We start from the raw sequence: 14306 nt of genomic DNA on the forward strand, positions 1-14306 counted from the left end.
GAAGATTTTTGCATAGGAGCCGTACGGCAAGAAAATAAGCATTTTCTCTCTTGTTATGGTTTCGCCGAAGCACAATCACGGGGACATCTGAGAGTATATGCCAGGAGATGGAAAGGGTAACGGAGGAAATCAACGCACATCATGTTTGGCCACTCAGATAGTCACATGGATGTAGCATAGTCACGTATCTGGACTTGACGAGGAAGGGTATGACGAGAATCCTATGATGTGCAACATACATATGCCTTGCATGTCTCACAGCCACACGGAATGGCAGTCTGCTGGCAATTTCTGTGCGAACGGGCCTGTGTGTGGACAGGCGTCCACAAATCAGCACACTGAGATAAACTGCTCCTGGCTTAATTGATTAAGATGTAGGGTGTTGAGTGAGCCTGATTGCGAAAGGGTAATGTAGATTAACCTGTTGAGATACGTAACCAAAGTTATGTCGAGCTGATATGGGCACCAACGGCCTCGCTGGATGCGTACGAGATCACACGTTCATAACATCGTCAGACTATCGATAGTTGCTCGATTTGCCACACCCGGTTGGTGTTATTGCCTATCAAATCTGGTCCTGATGGGTGCATTTTACGTTATGTCTTTTGCCTGATTGTCCCGGTTATCGAGACGTTTATGTGACTCTTTGCTTTGGAGGATATATTGACGAAGTATATCTGTGAGTACGCCCGAATTCTGCTACAGATAACAGCAATAAAGGATACTATATATCAAGTCTTCAACGGATCATGACCCCAGTTCTTCAAGGACTTGTAGCTTCGACTCTCTGTGTTCTGTTTCGCTTTCTCCTCCTGCGCGAGATGTCGCTTACAGTATGCGACCACGCGACGCATATGATCAATGTCCTGATCATCGTACCCGGACGGGTCTTTGGATGGATTATGTTCAAGGATAGAGACGATTTTCCGTCCACTGTCTAGCGATTAGCATTCCGGAGAACCCAGCGAGGTGAGACAAACCTTTCATGTCCAATTGTCTCTCCCGAGTCGTTACTCCATCCGGAAGACTGCGATTGTTCCTCTTTCAACCAGTCCCGGAGCTCGTTAGGAGTCATGTTGACGAGGTCGTTGAACTCCCTGAACGAATCAGCACGGGCAATGATGGATGTATGGGGCTGTGCATACTCAATCACGGTGTTCTTGTCTTTGACCATAGTGGGCTGTTAATGTGATTTTGATTTATAGAATCATAACATGCAGCACTTGGTCGCAGTGCTAGTTGCACGTTGTTGGATTTATAGCAGTTGGATGGCAAGGGACCCTGACGTCATGGCTACTGCGAACAAACAGGTAGCTCAATTAGGGTTGATCTCTGAAGTTAATCGGTGCTTGACGTAGCCGCGAAACCTTTTGTTTTATAGATCGGAGGCGACGGGCGTTTCTCTGTCGTCATTGACATTGCAATAGGTGGAGTGTGTTTGTATCTAGAAGGAGGTCAAGTCGCCCAGTTGGCCGTACTAGATCAGAGAATGGTACCTAGATAGTATCATATCGAGGGAAATCCCTGTACATAACTAACCTCATATTAAGAATGATCAGGCTGAAGAGAATAGAACAAAGTACGATTGACAAATCTGGCCTAGTTGCTTAGCGTGAGTAGTCGCTGGCGGGGTTAATTCGGCCAGATCTCACCTCGTATTTCACCATATCAACACGCCCACCCGCATCACAATGGACCACTCCCAGATACTATCAGACCCATCTTCAAGTAATGCGATCAATGTCTGTCTTGCATGTCGGGAGCAGAAACGCAAATGCGACAAAAGACTGCCGGCCTGCTCTCGCTGCGTTAGGTAGACCGTGTTTTCTTCTCTTACCTCTGATCTGCAATAGGACTAAACGCAAAGAAGGCTAAAACGATCCTGCAACTACAGCTGGAGTAGTACCGGGCAGAATGATCATAATGATAGCGACCCGTCGAGTTTTTTGTCTCGGATCCTGCAACCGGGGATGGAGAAGTCCTCCACACTCACCTTGGAGCTCGATCAACTATACGTGAGCCTGGTTTTTGAAAACCTAAAAGAACAGAGCATATCGTTAGATCATGCTTTGGCGGCCTATTTCGGAAACATCCATCCATGGCTACCTGTTGTTATGGAGAGACCGTTCCGGAAACGGGTGGCACAACTAGAGCATACTCCTTCTGCGGAGACAGCCCTCTTGGTCCTCGCTATAGTTCTCGTGATGCACAGGGGTGTCCAGAATGATCTGAAGTCCCATTTCTACAACCTCTTTAAATACCTGTTCTCTTTTCTCCAGCTCCGACGCGCACCCTCCTTGCAACTCGTACAGAGCGGACTGTTACTCGTGCTACATGAGGCTGGTGATTCTGATTCGGGTGCCGCCTCCCTGAGCATCGCAAATTGTGCACGCCTAGGATACGCATTGAAATTGGATACTGACGATTGGAGTGGATACACTGACCGGCTAGCTTGGGCTGACGGTGAAGAGCGGCGGAGAGTCTGGGCTGGACTATATCTGCTGGATCGGTATGTCAAGTATGAGAAAGCTTTGACCGAGGACTAACATTCGCCAGTATTGTGTATCAGGTAGTCACCGACTTCAAGGCCCCTCATACCGTTGCAGACCTATCAGATCACTTTCGCCTGCCAGTGGATGATCTCATCCTCGAGCAATTCCAAGAGGGAGTGCTTCACGATATTCCTCAATTCACCATGTCTGCCCCGGTTGAGATTCCACTTTGTTATTTTGCCCGAGAAGTCCAATCGGCTCGTCTGTTAGGTCACGTACAGGTCTTTCAACAATCAAACGATGTGCAATCCTTCCCAGTGAAGTTCACTGCACTCGATACTGCACTGATCCAGTTTGCGGAGCGCCTGCTTGAGCAGACTCCTCGCGGTTGGGCAGTTTCATGCGGAGCTAATGCAATGACCATGATGTGAGGCATTACCATCATGCCGAAAACCGTGCTGATGGAAATAGGGCTGCGCTTCTTCTTCACCAATTCCGGATTGATCGTAGTATCCAATTTTCCTATTCAGACCCATCTTATTCGACAGCACCCTCACTTCTAGCACTGAAGTCCTTCATCAATATGGTTCGTGACATCTGTTGCAAGTTCAATACACTGGCTGCGGAGGACAACATCGACTGGGTGCCGTTGCACACAGTTGTATGCATCGGGGAGGCTATTTTTGCAACAATTCGCTTGAAGAAGCTTTTCGGAAACGAGTTCCAACTGGACGATGGACCGCTGCGCCAGACATTGATCTATGCTAGGAGGCATTGGAGGATTTGTGGTAGGATATCCATTGTCTTGTGCAAGCCTCCAACTCTAATGATCATCTAGAAATTTATCTGAGACGCATAGGCTGAAGGCTCTTGCCGAGATACATTCATATTCCCGTAAGTGATTTCTGAATCTGCGTCGCTACCGATCGAGCCTCAGCACGAATGGTTTCCAGGAGCTGCTTGACTGGTACAACATCCCTGATGCGGCCGATACCCGTACCACTATACCACTGTCAACGTAATGCTCACATGGTGGAAGGATATATGAAGGAAGAAAAAGGAAGACGTACGCCCAGATTGTCACTCTCTCCTGTTCTCCGTTGGCCTTTGCTTCATCATAGCGTCTTGTTATCTCATCTCTTTCGACGCCATCCAGAAAATCCTTGTAGTTTGGCCCAACTATGGCTCTTCCATCATAACGCTCATGCCAGAAATCCGTATGCTGAAACACATCATGCACCCTTGATTTGATGGTCGTCGTAGCGCCGTCCATAGTGGACAGGATCTTTTCCTTGGCCGAGTCCGGAGCTGGGCATTCCGTCGTGGCGATAAACTAGAGAACAACATGAGCATCGCTTCATCCTTAACAGCATGCGGTGACCTACCCTAGTGCCCATGGCGACTCCCTCTGCACCTAAAACGCCAGACAAGTCAGCAAGTATCGGACCATCTCGCAAGCCGTCAATACGCACCCAGCCCAATCGCTGCCGCAAAGCCCCTAGCATCCACTATGCCCCCGGCAGCAATCATACCCACCTCCCCCGACTTCCCCATCTCCCTCAGTAAATCACGCACTTCAGGCACAAGGGTCATCACGCTGGCCCCATGAGCCCATTGATGTCCACCCGCATCCGAGCCCTGCACGACCAGCACATCCGCCTGTAGTTCCACAGCCTCCCGCGCCGCCTGCACGGTTCCCACCTGCACGAAAACCTTCACGTCCCATGCAGCCGTCTCTCGAAGCTTCCGGATGCGGGCGATGATGGGCCCGTGGTCAGCCCCGTGTTGGGGGAAGGACAACCAGACACCCGTCACCCGGGCCTTACAGAGAATAGGCAGTGCGTTGTCGATGAGGCCGTCCGTTTGCAGGGTCAGACAGCCTACGCCGATCGGTATGCTCTCTTCTGGATCTTGGATTCCGAGCAGCGTGCGGGCCTTTGAGAGCTCTGCTTCTAGCATTTGGAGCTGCGTGGATCCGGTCGTGAAATCGTAGCCGCCCGCGATGAAGCCTGTCGTGTTGGGGGTTAGCTATCGCATGGCCGCTGTGACAGCTGGAGGAAGGGAAGTACCGTATCCGCCGGCTGCTGAGACGGCACTTGCCAACCTCCCATCTGCGTACCCGAACATGGGTGCGCTGGCGATGAAGGGGGATTCTGTGTTTGGAAAGAGCTTATTCATGATGCTGTAGAGATAGAGGGTGAAAGGGATGGTAGTCTGGAAAGAGCAATGAGGTGGGTTAGTTGATTGAGAGGGACAACAATCCTATTTAATATATTTCACGTATGAACGATGAGCTGTCCAGACCACGCCTCGCAGGCCCTACCAATAAAACGGCCTTCGTGATGCTTACGTGCAGTGCTGGTGCGGCCGCTAGTCCCATTCGCTCGGTCCGCATATCCGCAAGAAGGCAAGCTGGAGGATATAACGACCTCTCGGAGCTGCAGGATATGTGAGACTGCAGGCTGGCACCATAGAGGAGGATCGTCTACCCCGAGCTAGCCAGTAGTGTCGACTCACGGTGTTGAGTTGGACGTCTGACTAGGCAGAATGAAGAAATGGTCCTGTCGAAACTTTGCGGTGGCATAATGTAACTGTGGTCCTGCCGTGCATTGTATGTTGTGATGCAAGATGATGTCGGCCGCTAGCCTGTCGGTGTTATTGCCCTAAATTATCTATGCAACTATTCAGCTTCGTCTGCACGGAAGACGTGCCAGGTCACCCTGCAGGATACTCCAAAGCATAAGAGATCATCATCCCCACGAGGAGGGAAGAATGCTTCCATAGCGCTCTCCTCTGCTGTTTACTGTCATCACTTGCAATGGTTGCACCTACTTCAAGAACTCTCCTACTCCTTGGTTCTGGCCCAGGAATCGGTGTAGCCGTGGCATCTCGTTTTGCCCAAGAGCGGTTCGATCATGTTGCCCTTTTTGCCCGGACCCAATCCCAGCTCCAGCAGGACAAGGACGCCATCCAGTCCGCAACACAAAAGGTCGGGCGCCAGGTGATTGTCAAGACATGGCAGGTGGATATCAGTGATATGGACCAGCTCAAAGCCGCGTTGGAGGAGGTCGAGTCATTTGGCACGCTCGAATGCGTGTATTTCAACCCGGCACGAGTGGGCGAGAGCATGTTCTTTGATTTTCAAACTGAGAAGATTGAAAGTGACTTTCAGGTATGTCCATCCTTGGTCACTGCAGACTGGACCTAACGAGTGACTGGACACCAAGATCTCTGTAATTGCACTGTATGTGACAGCCAAATGGGCGATGCCCTTACTCCTGAAGACAAGGGAAAATAACCCGGGCGCGGACTACAAACCGTCAATCCTTGTTACGAGCAGTCTCCTGCCTGTCGACCCGATCCCCGAGCTCTTCTCTTTGTCACTGGTGAAAGCTGCGCAGGCAAACATGGTCAAGTCGCTGGAGAAGACGTTCAAGGCTCGAGGTGTACATGTTGGAATGGTGATTGTTGGAGGAATTGTTTCGCCAGATGCGTCATCGCTGAATCCTACCAACATTGCTGAACGAGCTTGGGATTTGTTTCAGCGAGATGAGCTGTCTGATGTGACTATTGTATAGCATGAGTCTATCCACGATGTACGTAGTTGACTGGTACAACCTGTCGGACTCAAGTGCTATTCGTTGCTGGTTACAGTGCATCAATAAATCCAGTAGGAGTTGGAACTTATTTTGAAGCATTACACGAGCTCAATGCAGTCTAAGAAGCCCACCCCTCGATCCAAACACTACAGCTATTGTCAACGCTGCCAGAGATGTGGTGAGCACCAGCAAATTTCGAAGCGCCAGAATGGCCTGGTCCTTCACCAAACCATCCAGACGCGCTTTGAACTCAGCTAGGGAATTCGAATTCGGAAAAGGCCCATCGGGACATGGCTTGCCCAGGAACTGCAAAAAAAGAGACATTAGAGAATTCCCTAGAGCGGAACAAATCACCTACCTCGCATAGCGGCTCCCACCCATCCTCAACACTCCACTCCAACAAACGATCTTTGGGAACGAGCCCTCGGATCATATTACAGTGTTCTCGATATACCCATTTGCCATTGCAAGCAAGACCTGGCCGCAGCCACCCCGGAAACGGAGTCCGGAAGCCCAGCCGGAAGCCATACTGGTAGAAGAACTTGGATTTCCAAAAGAACGACGCAGTCAGCCGCTTCAGGATCTGGGCCGACCACCGGTCTTCGACTTCTTCCACGAGCGATTTCATCACACTCCGATGCCACGCGTCGAGGTCCCGTCGAAGGTTGAGAACGACCTTCGCATCCGGATAGGCCTGGATCATCTCCGACGCGAAGAACCAGGCCGGAGTCTCGACGACTGCATCAGCATGGCCGAGAAGGACGTCGAAATCCTCAGCGGTGATGTTGACATCTCCGTCAGGTGGGCCCTCCCATTTTCGACGCTGCAGCTGCGTCCAGCCTTGGATGTAGCCGATGTCTTTTTCGTACACCAGATCCCAGCCGTGATAGGGAGTAAATCCTAGCTGTTCAAGGGCGACTCTCAGGCTTTCTGTTGCGGATCTGGAGAGCCCGACGCAGATCACTTGCATTGGTTTGGTTCGGACCCTGGGTGGAGGTTGGGGGACGGTGAAGATTTTCTCTAGGAGCCAGTCCATATTGAGGTCGATCGACGGGGAGTAAAGACCGTAGTCCGAGATGTCTCAGACACAGACAGAGGGGTTTATATATACTCCGAAGCAAGCAAGGGATCCCCAGGCGCATTTTTCAAAAAGAATGCGAAACCCGCAAGGAACCAATTGTCATGAATGACATCCAAATTCGGATGTTGTTCTATACATTCGCTGCCATAGATGAGCCCCAGATTTTTCGCGTGCATTTTTTTTTCGATAGCGTATGCACGACAATAGAATGGTATTGAAAACTTGTGCTCTCTGGTGGCTTTATGATATCTCAGCACATCCCTTGCCGCTGGCTGCATCCCTCATACATGCCAGAAAGGCGGTGGAACAGCACAACGTATGTGGCGCTCAAGCTCACCGCAGGAGGCTGACTATCATAACTAAGTCCACATTGTCCGCTTGAGAGGCACAGTGGAAGAATTCTGACGACTGGATGGGCGTAGAGTAGTAATTTTGATAGTTTCACCGGCCCAGGTAGAACTGTTCCTGGAGGTTTCCTCGTCGGGGTATATCTGGACGGCGAACGACACCTGAAAGTTATAAACTGCACATTAAAAAGGCCCTTACTGAGTATTTTGTGAAAGAATGAGCGAACCAGTTGAGGCTTAAGACTATCCAAGAAACCATTGAGCCTCGTACACGGGTCGGCTAAAATAGTCAAATCGCATCAAAGCGTCTACGACGACCAAACACGGGGATACTTAGCGAGTGATATAATTGGGTGGCTATGATATTCTGGCCGAAGACTTCCGTGTGCTTCAATACAATATATAGCAACAACAATTCGCGATGTGGCCTCTCAATCTCATCCGTGCACGGCGAATGTCTTTCGCGGGATGTTCCTCGACACCACTCCCACCGCGTGGGTAATCACAGCGGCTATTCTCTCGGTCTCTATCAGTAGCCTGATCAGACCAGTTGGACAGAGACAATTATCGGAGAACTTGAAACAAAATTTACGGAGATTTTCCCCCTTCGTTTCCGGCATTGCCACAGTCCAGGCGACACTGGCGTTTATCAAGTGGCGACTATCGGGAATCACGGACACACATGCGGCGGTATATGTTCTTGGACGCCTATACTTCGATGCACAAACCCCGGGCAAGAAGCGAGTTCCTGATCCAACCTCGTGGTCGAGTATTGGGAGACGGGGGCTGTTGATGGTAGTGACTGTGCCATGTTATACCAAGCTCCTGTTGACAGACTGCAGCTGGGGAATAAAGATCACCGTGACATGTTTCATTGTGGAGGCTATATACGTGGAAATCTTTCTCTCCGCCGTTGCTAAGTCGCCTGAGCGCTTTTTGCTCCACCGGACTTGGCCTACGAGGACATTCATGGGCAAAAGGGATGCCGAGAGAGATAGGTTGCCCATGCACCGCTCACCAGTCGGAGCCACAGCTACGAGTAAGGAGGAATCAGGCCATAATCCTGGTTATGCACCTGACACCGCGACTTCGAACCCCCAAAATCTCTGCGAGCGCATACAACACTTCTGGACGACATCGCCCGGGGTAGACAGGGACAGCTCCACCGCAGGTTGGAGCACACACTATGAATCGGGGATTGTGGCTGTCCTTTGTCACACCCCACAAAGCTGGACATGTTCACATTACCGTTGTCTCACATTTCGTCTCATATACATGACCTCGAAATTTGCCGGAAAGTACTGGAGTACAGCTGAGATGTTGGCAATTGCGTGGCTGACACATTTGGACATGCGTCCATTTATGCTCCCTTTTGCGCAATTCACGCTCTCCAAGCGGGTCGGCGGCATTGTTTCCCAGGTTATACTTTTCACATTCCTAAATTGTGTCGGGATGACCTTATTTGCTTTGATGTGCTTCCGCGTGCTAAAGGCTATCCCGGGGTGCAGGTCGCTAGGGCAGTGGTACTTTACGTCTCCCCAAGCATTTCGAATTGCCGTGTTTGCGACATATCTGGCATCTTGGCTCGCAGTGTATATCATATTTCTGCGACACTTCCTCATGAATGAGACGGTCTTGTCGTACCTCTTGGAGGCCACCATGTTTCCGATAGTTGCAGTCTGTGCAGAAGGGGTGGCGGTCCTTGTCTTCAGTCTCGAACGATGGAGACAACGGGTACATGATTCAGGGCTGGGCGAGGCCGCCTCAGCTGTTGCCGAGAATATAAACCAGCCACAGTCATACAAGGCGGAGAACAATGCCTCGGACGAAAGGTCGGGGATAAACGAGCCAAGATGCCATGATCAAGGCAAGGTCCCTCCGCCAGAGGGTGTCTCCGCTAAACATCCAGAGGTTAGTTACAGCCGATCACAGGCTACGAACTGTGTACTTCTGGGAGTTGCCTCTTTTGTGTGGTTTCTGGAGCAGCAGTTGATGAGGCCTTCTGATGGATAACTTCTGTTGAGCATAGCCTCATGAATAGAAGGAACACAGAAGTACTTGAATCAGCCTCTACTCCGTAGGGCAGTTTATCAATCAAGATGGAACAATCAAAGAAAAAAATGATAAAGACATTTTACTGGCTGCTGCTGATTGGCCTGTGTTGGTGTGGAGACGATCGGATTTGAGCATATTAGTAATAAGATTGATCCCATGCTGTGCCATCAATCCTGCGATGTTCATTGGCTGTAGGTCAGATTAGCGTGCCAAGCTTCGTCTTCACGATCAAATTATCCGAAACTCTCCAGAACCAGTTGGAAGCAGACTGCCAAGGACTGTATAATGAATAGATACTTATCCATGGTGTTCTCTTGGACGCTTCCTGGGAGGAAACCGCAGACGGACCTTTCTCCGTGTGCATCCACGCGACTACTTGATGGCCTCTCACATCGCCAGCCCCGACTCCGAACGTCGGACCCATATTAATTGACACTCTTGGCGTCACACTTGAGCAGATTTCTTGCTTGGCAGCCCACTGGTCTGGCCTCGACCAGCACGAACCCATCCGTCCAGATGAGGGTCGGCCTCTATAAAATGGATGGGCCCGCAGCGCTCTCCAGACTTCACCAGAACCTCAACTCGTCCCTTCAGACTCGCCTGGTCCCCTTCAATGGGGCTGACTGGCCGAGATGCTGTCTCCCCGCCATAGCTCCCACGAAATCGTCGAGGGTGGAAATTACACCTATCATTGGGGCTACTTTACTCGACAAGTCCCATGCACCAGCGATCCGGGGGCCTGTGCCTACCTGGACACAGTGTACCATGGCCACGATGTCTCGGTCATGTATAGCGCCATCATGTGGGGAGTGATCCTCGGCATTCTCCTGCTCCTCTTCATCGCACACTACTGCAACCCGATCGCGCGAAGCATCACTAAGAGCAATGCGACGGAATGTCCGCGCCGAGGCCAGAGCACCTTGTATCGCGTGTCGCGCATGTTCGGATCCATCTACCACCGGCACTTCCTCCGTGAGGCTCTGACGCCGATATTCGGCCACACCACGCGGTTCAACATCCTCCTCCTGGCCATCATCATCGGCTACCTGACGATCTTCACCTTTGTGGGAATCGTATACAAGACTTGGTACAGCCCGGTAAAGGGACACCCGGAGCTGCGGACGACGCGCGTGGGACTGGGCCCGTGGTCGGACCGCATCGGGATTCTCGCCTATGCGCTCACGCCGCTCACCGTGCTGCTGTGCACGCGGGAGTCGCTTCTCTCCCTCCTGACGGGTATCCCGTACCACCACTTCAACTTTCTCCACCGCTGGCTGGGCTGGATCATCTACATTCAATCCGCACTGCACACGCTCGGATGGACCGTGATCGAAGCAAAGCTATACCAGCCGCAGCCTGAGACATGGAACCATTTCATCGGACAGCAATACATCATCTGGGGCATCGTCGCCATGATCTTCCTGACGTTCCTGGTCGTCTTCAGCACGAAATGGGCCATCCGCTGGACGGGGTACGAATTCTTCCGCAAATCGCACTACGTGGTTGCCATGCTATACGTCGGCGCATGCTGGGGGCACTGGTCGAAGCTTGCCTGCTGGATGATTGCGTCCCTGGCGGTGTGGCTCCTGGACCGTGGAGTCCGCCTCCTGCGGACGTTCCTCCTCCACACGGGGAAGCACTCGGATAAGACCCACGCAGTATGGGGGCTGCATGTGCCCAAGGCGCAGATGGTCTCCTTCCCCAGCGAGGAAGACGGCGACGTCATCCGCCTCGACTTCAAACATGACCACCAGCCCTGGGACATCGGACAGCACTTCTATCTGTGTTTCCCAGAGCTCAGCGTGTGGCAATCGCACCCCATGACCCCGGCTACCGTCCCGGGGCTCTCCCCCCAACACCACACCTACATCATCCGCGCCAAAAAGGGCCTCACTGGCGACCTGGCTAAGATCGCTCGGACCCCGCTAGTGCAAAGCGAGCTGCCGAGTACGTCGATAGTCCTCTCAGGCCCGTACGGTCAATCCATTGTGGACCACGATCTCCATTGCACCGACGACATCAACCTGTTCTGCATCGCGGGCGGCACTGGCGTCACCTTCGTCCTGCCGCTCCTGCAGGCAATCACCATGACGAGCCTGTTTCCCAAGCGGCGGAGCCAGGTGGAGTTCATCTGGATTATCCGCCGCAAGGATAACATCCACTGGCTTGGTGATGAGATCGACGCCCTCCGCGCAGTGGCCGCGACGTGTCCTCATTTCCGGATCCGCATTTTCGTAACCCGTGAATGCGGACCAACTTCGGCAGACAATGCGGGTTTTGCCCGGGGAGAAAAGGAAGTCGACGTTAAGCGCAGTCCTTCGTCGTCCTCGCTGACCTCCCTTGAGGGAGGTGCAACGGCCGATAGCCCGTTCTCGGTGCACTGCTTGGGTACGCCTGGGGCGGACGGACGCTCGCCACATCCCGACGTCCATGGCCTGTTGTCGGACTTTTTGTCGCGAACGACGCAAGGCCCTACCCGGGTATTTGCTAGTGGGCCGACCGGGTTGATTTCCTCGCTGCGGACGGCGGTGGCTGCACATAATGACCCGGCGAAGGTGCTGAAGGGCGATGAACGGTATGACGTACAGTTGATACATGACGATCGGTTAGAGTGGTAACTGGAGGATGGAGTATATGGTTGTGTTTGGTCCATGCTGGTCATGGAGATAGCGTTTTGTGTTGGTAATACCCCGAATGTTATAGCAATGAATAGATTGTTTGTATATTCCTTCCGTCACTGTATCTATGAATGTAGATCGTGGAAACCCAATATAGCCCCATACAAAGTACAATTCCTCTTTGCCCTTATGACTTGTTACCATCCCTTGGTCCATCGCTCTTGTTCATATCTGTCTGGTCGAAGGACTGACGAGAGCCTTCTAAGGATGGGGCTTTAGCCAAGCCATCATTGATCCGCCTAGATAACGTTGAAATTCAGTCATGCGACACCGGAAGGTATCAGAGGTGATACGCACGTTGAAGTCCATGAGTTTTCGAAATCGCCGTAGTTGTCCTTGAACCGCTCTTCCCGGTCAATCAAGTCCTGGAGCTCTCTCGCCAGAGAGGACTTGCATCTTCGGCGTTTCTCGTTTTTCTGTAGGTCAGGCATCTTAATATGAGCTAACTTCTTCAAGAAAGAATACAGCACGCATTGGGACGCGGGATGTACCTATCTAAGTGTGCCGTACGGACAAGAAGTGTTATAGGACGAACAAAGATAGATCTTCCTATGTACACTCCAATAGTTATGTCATTTTCCCAGCCTCCCTAGAATATATTGATACTATATAATTAATAATCTAAGTTATTTACTCTAAGTATCTTTTATAAATAGATAAAATAGTTTTACAGCGCTAGTATTATATACCAATATTAAAATATATAAAAATCTATAGCTATATCTAAAGCTAAGTTTTATAGAGACTAATTAGAGAACCAAGAATAGATACTAACAGATTTATTTCTAGAAAAATTTTATATAAGTTAAGAATGTATAATTTCTCCTTTATTATATTAATATAGAGAGATTATTAAGATAAAGAGATTATTTCTATATTAAATTATGCTAAAAGTCGACGATATCTCCAGCGTAAGAATACTATAGAAATCTACTAATTTCTTAGCTAGTTTAGAGTAAAAGTTTTATATAAATAAGACTAGTATTATACAGATTGCTTAAGGCTAATTATAGCCTTTTAATTTTATTTAGGCGTTGCGGGAGTTGTGAAAGAGAATAAAGGATTCAAGAAAGATATTTTGTTTGCCTTTTTATTTATACAGTGATTGAGAAAGGATATAACACTGCACGATAAATTAAACTCTCATGTCTGCGTACGAATTAAGACCAATCCTAGAGTTGCAACACCTTATCTCCACATTCGGGAGAATCGTAAGACTCAATCAAAGGGAACCAACAAGCCAATGACCAATGCTCAAGCGACGGTGCCCAAACCCTCCATCTTGTGCTCTGGGCCAATCCTGCCAGACTTTGAGTTGATGTACTTATTCCTAGCCGTGCGTATGGTTAGCTTGATCCAGATAAGGATTCGTCAGACCAAACCTGCCTCTCATCTGCCCATAGCAGCGCAACGTATGCAACGATAAAAGGCGGGACAACATAGAGGGCTTGCTGCCTGCAGCGACGAGCAACGTTGAAAATGGCAGCGTGTAGGCAGCCGGCCAGAGGTCTGAGACGGTTGGGGGACCGCACGTATGTTACCACGCGTTGTGGGCTGGCACGGACTACGAGTAGTTAACAAGACCAGAGCTACTGGACCATCTTACTGAACAAGCTATCGGTTTTGGATCTCGTTTCGTACGTACCAAATGCTCCCGGAACACCCAACCAACTTGTACATTGTCAGCTAGCCGTAAGACCACATTGATTAGACATTCGCTCGGCTAAAGATAGACGGAAATGATGTTTGGTCGAATCGAGCACTCAATACAGGGCAAAGAGAAGAGGCTCTACTCACTATCCATTCTTAGGGTCGTTCAAATTACCACCCATAGCGAAAGTTGAGACGGTTTCCAGCCCAATCGGCGATATCTGCTGGAAATGAAAGGGTTGGCATGCAGAGTAGAGGAACTGGTAGTCAAATCTCTTTGGGATCTGAATGCGTTCGCATTCCTTATATATCTTAGTCTGCAATTGACCATGCACCTCCGTCGGACTCTTGGCGGTTCCGGGCTCCGGGCAGTGGACTCGGAGCGCTGACTGCCACGCCGATGG

At 50.6% G+C, this 14306-nt stretch overlaps 8 protein-coding genes across 8 annotated transcripts; 4 read left to right on the top strand and 4 right to left on the bottom strand.

Moving 5' to 3' along the window:
- Positions 1-731: 731 nt before the first annotated feature.
- Positions 732-1174, bottom strand: ATEG_03448 (DUF3140 domain-containing protein; the record flags this gene model as incomplete). The annotated part of the gene is made up of 2 exons (XM_001212626.1): positions 732-933; positions 981-1174. 2 exons carry the CDS (start codon positions 1172-1174, stop codon positions 732-734), a joined length of 396 nt encoding a protein of 131 aa, XP_001212626.1.
- A 517-nt stretch (positions 1175-1691) lies between these two features.
- Positions 1692-2923, top strand: ATEG_03449 (uncharacterized protein; the record flags this gene model as incomplete). The annotated part of the gene is made up of 3 exons (XM_001212627.1): positions 1692-1813; positions 1871-2509; positions 2557-2923. The coding sequence occupies 3 exons, from the start codon at positions 1692-1694 to the stop codon at positions 2921-2923; spliced, it is 1128 nt and encodes a 375-aa protein (XP_001212627.1).
- Positions 2924-3376: 453 nt separating this feature from the next.
- On the bottom strand, positions 3377-4670 carry ATEG_03450 (nitronate monooxygenase; the record flags this gene model as incomplete). Its single annotated transcript, XM_001212628.1, has 5 exons — positions 3377-3494; positions 3563-3825; positions 3878-3906; positions 3965-4501; positions 4562-4670. 5 exons carry the CDS (start codon positions 4668-4670, stop codon positions 3377-3379), a joined length of 1056 nt encoding a protein of 351 aa, XP_001212628.1.
- Positions 4671-5310: 640 nt separating this feature from the next.
- Positions 5311-6070, top strand: ATEG_03451 (putative short-chain alcohol dehydrogenase; the record flags this gene model as incomplete). Its single annotated transcript, XM_001212629.1, has 2 exons — positions 5311-5664; positions 5720-6070. The coding sequence occupies 2 exons, from the start codon at positions 5311-5313 to the stop codon at positions 6068-6070; spliced, it is 705 nt and encodes a 234-aa protein (XP_001212629.1).
- Positions 6071-6199: 129 nt separating this feature from the next.
- On the bottom strand, positions 6200-7127 carry ATEG_03452 (sulfotransferase family protein; the record flags this gene model as incomplete). Its single annotated transcript, XM_001212630.1, has 2 exons — positions 6200-6397; positions 6450-7127. 2 exons carry the CDS (start codon positions 7125-7127, stop codon positions 6200-6202), a joined length of 876 nt encoding a protein of 291 aa, XP_001212630.1.
- Positions 7128-7987: 860 nt separating this feature from the next.
- Positions 7988-9560, top strand: ATEG_03453 (uncharacterized protein; the record flags this gene model as incomplete). Its single annotated transcript, XM_001212631.1, has 2 exons — positions 7988-9430; positions 9549-9560. The coding sequence occupies 2 exons, from the start codon at positions 7988-7990 to the stop codon at positions 9558-9560; spliced, it is 1455 nt and encodes a 484-aa protein (XP_001212631.1).
- Positions 9561-10206: 646 nt separating this feature from the next.
- ATEG_03454 (ferric reductase family protein) lies at positions 10207-12192 on the top strand (the record flags this gene model as incomplete). The annotated part of the gene is made up of 1 exon (XM_001212632.1): positions 10207-12192. One exon carries the CDS (start codon positions 10207-10209, stop codon positions 12190-12192), a length of 1986 nt encoding a protein of 661 aa, XP_001212632.1.
- Positions 12193-13139: 947 nt separating this feature from the next.
- ATEG_03455 (uncharacterized protein) lies at positions 13140-14084 on the bottom strand (the record flags this gene model as incomplete). Its single annotated transcript, XM_001212633.1, has 4 exons — positions 13140-13172; positions 13635-13816; positions 13898-13923; positions 14050-14084. The coding sequence occupies 4 exons, from the start codon at positions 14082-14084 to the stop codon at positions 13140-13142; spliced, it is 276 nt and encodes a 91-aa protein (XP_001212633.1).
- Positions 14085-14306: the final 222 nt, after the last annotated feature.

The sequence above is a fragment of the Aspergillus terreus genome, genomic scaffold (genome assembly GCF_000149615.1).
Source record: "Aspergillus terreus NIH2624 scaffold_4 genomic scaffold, whole genome shotgun sequence".
Classification (NCBI taxonomy): Eukaryota; Fungi; Ascomycota; class Eurotiomycetes; order Eurotiales; family Aspergillaceae; genus Aspergillus; species Aspergillus terreus.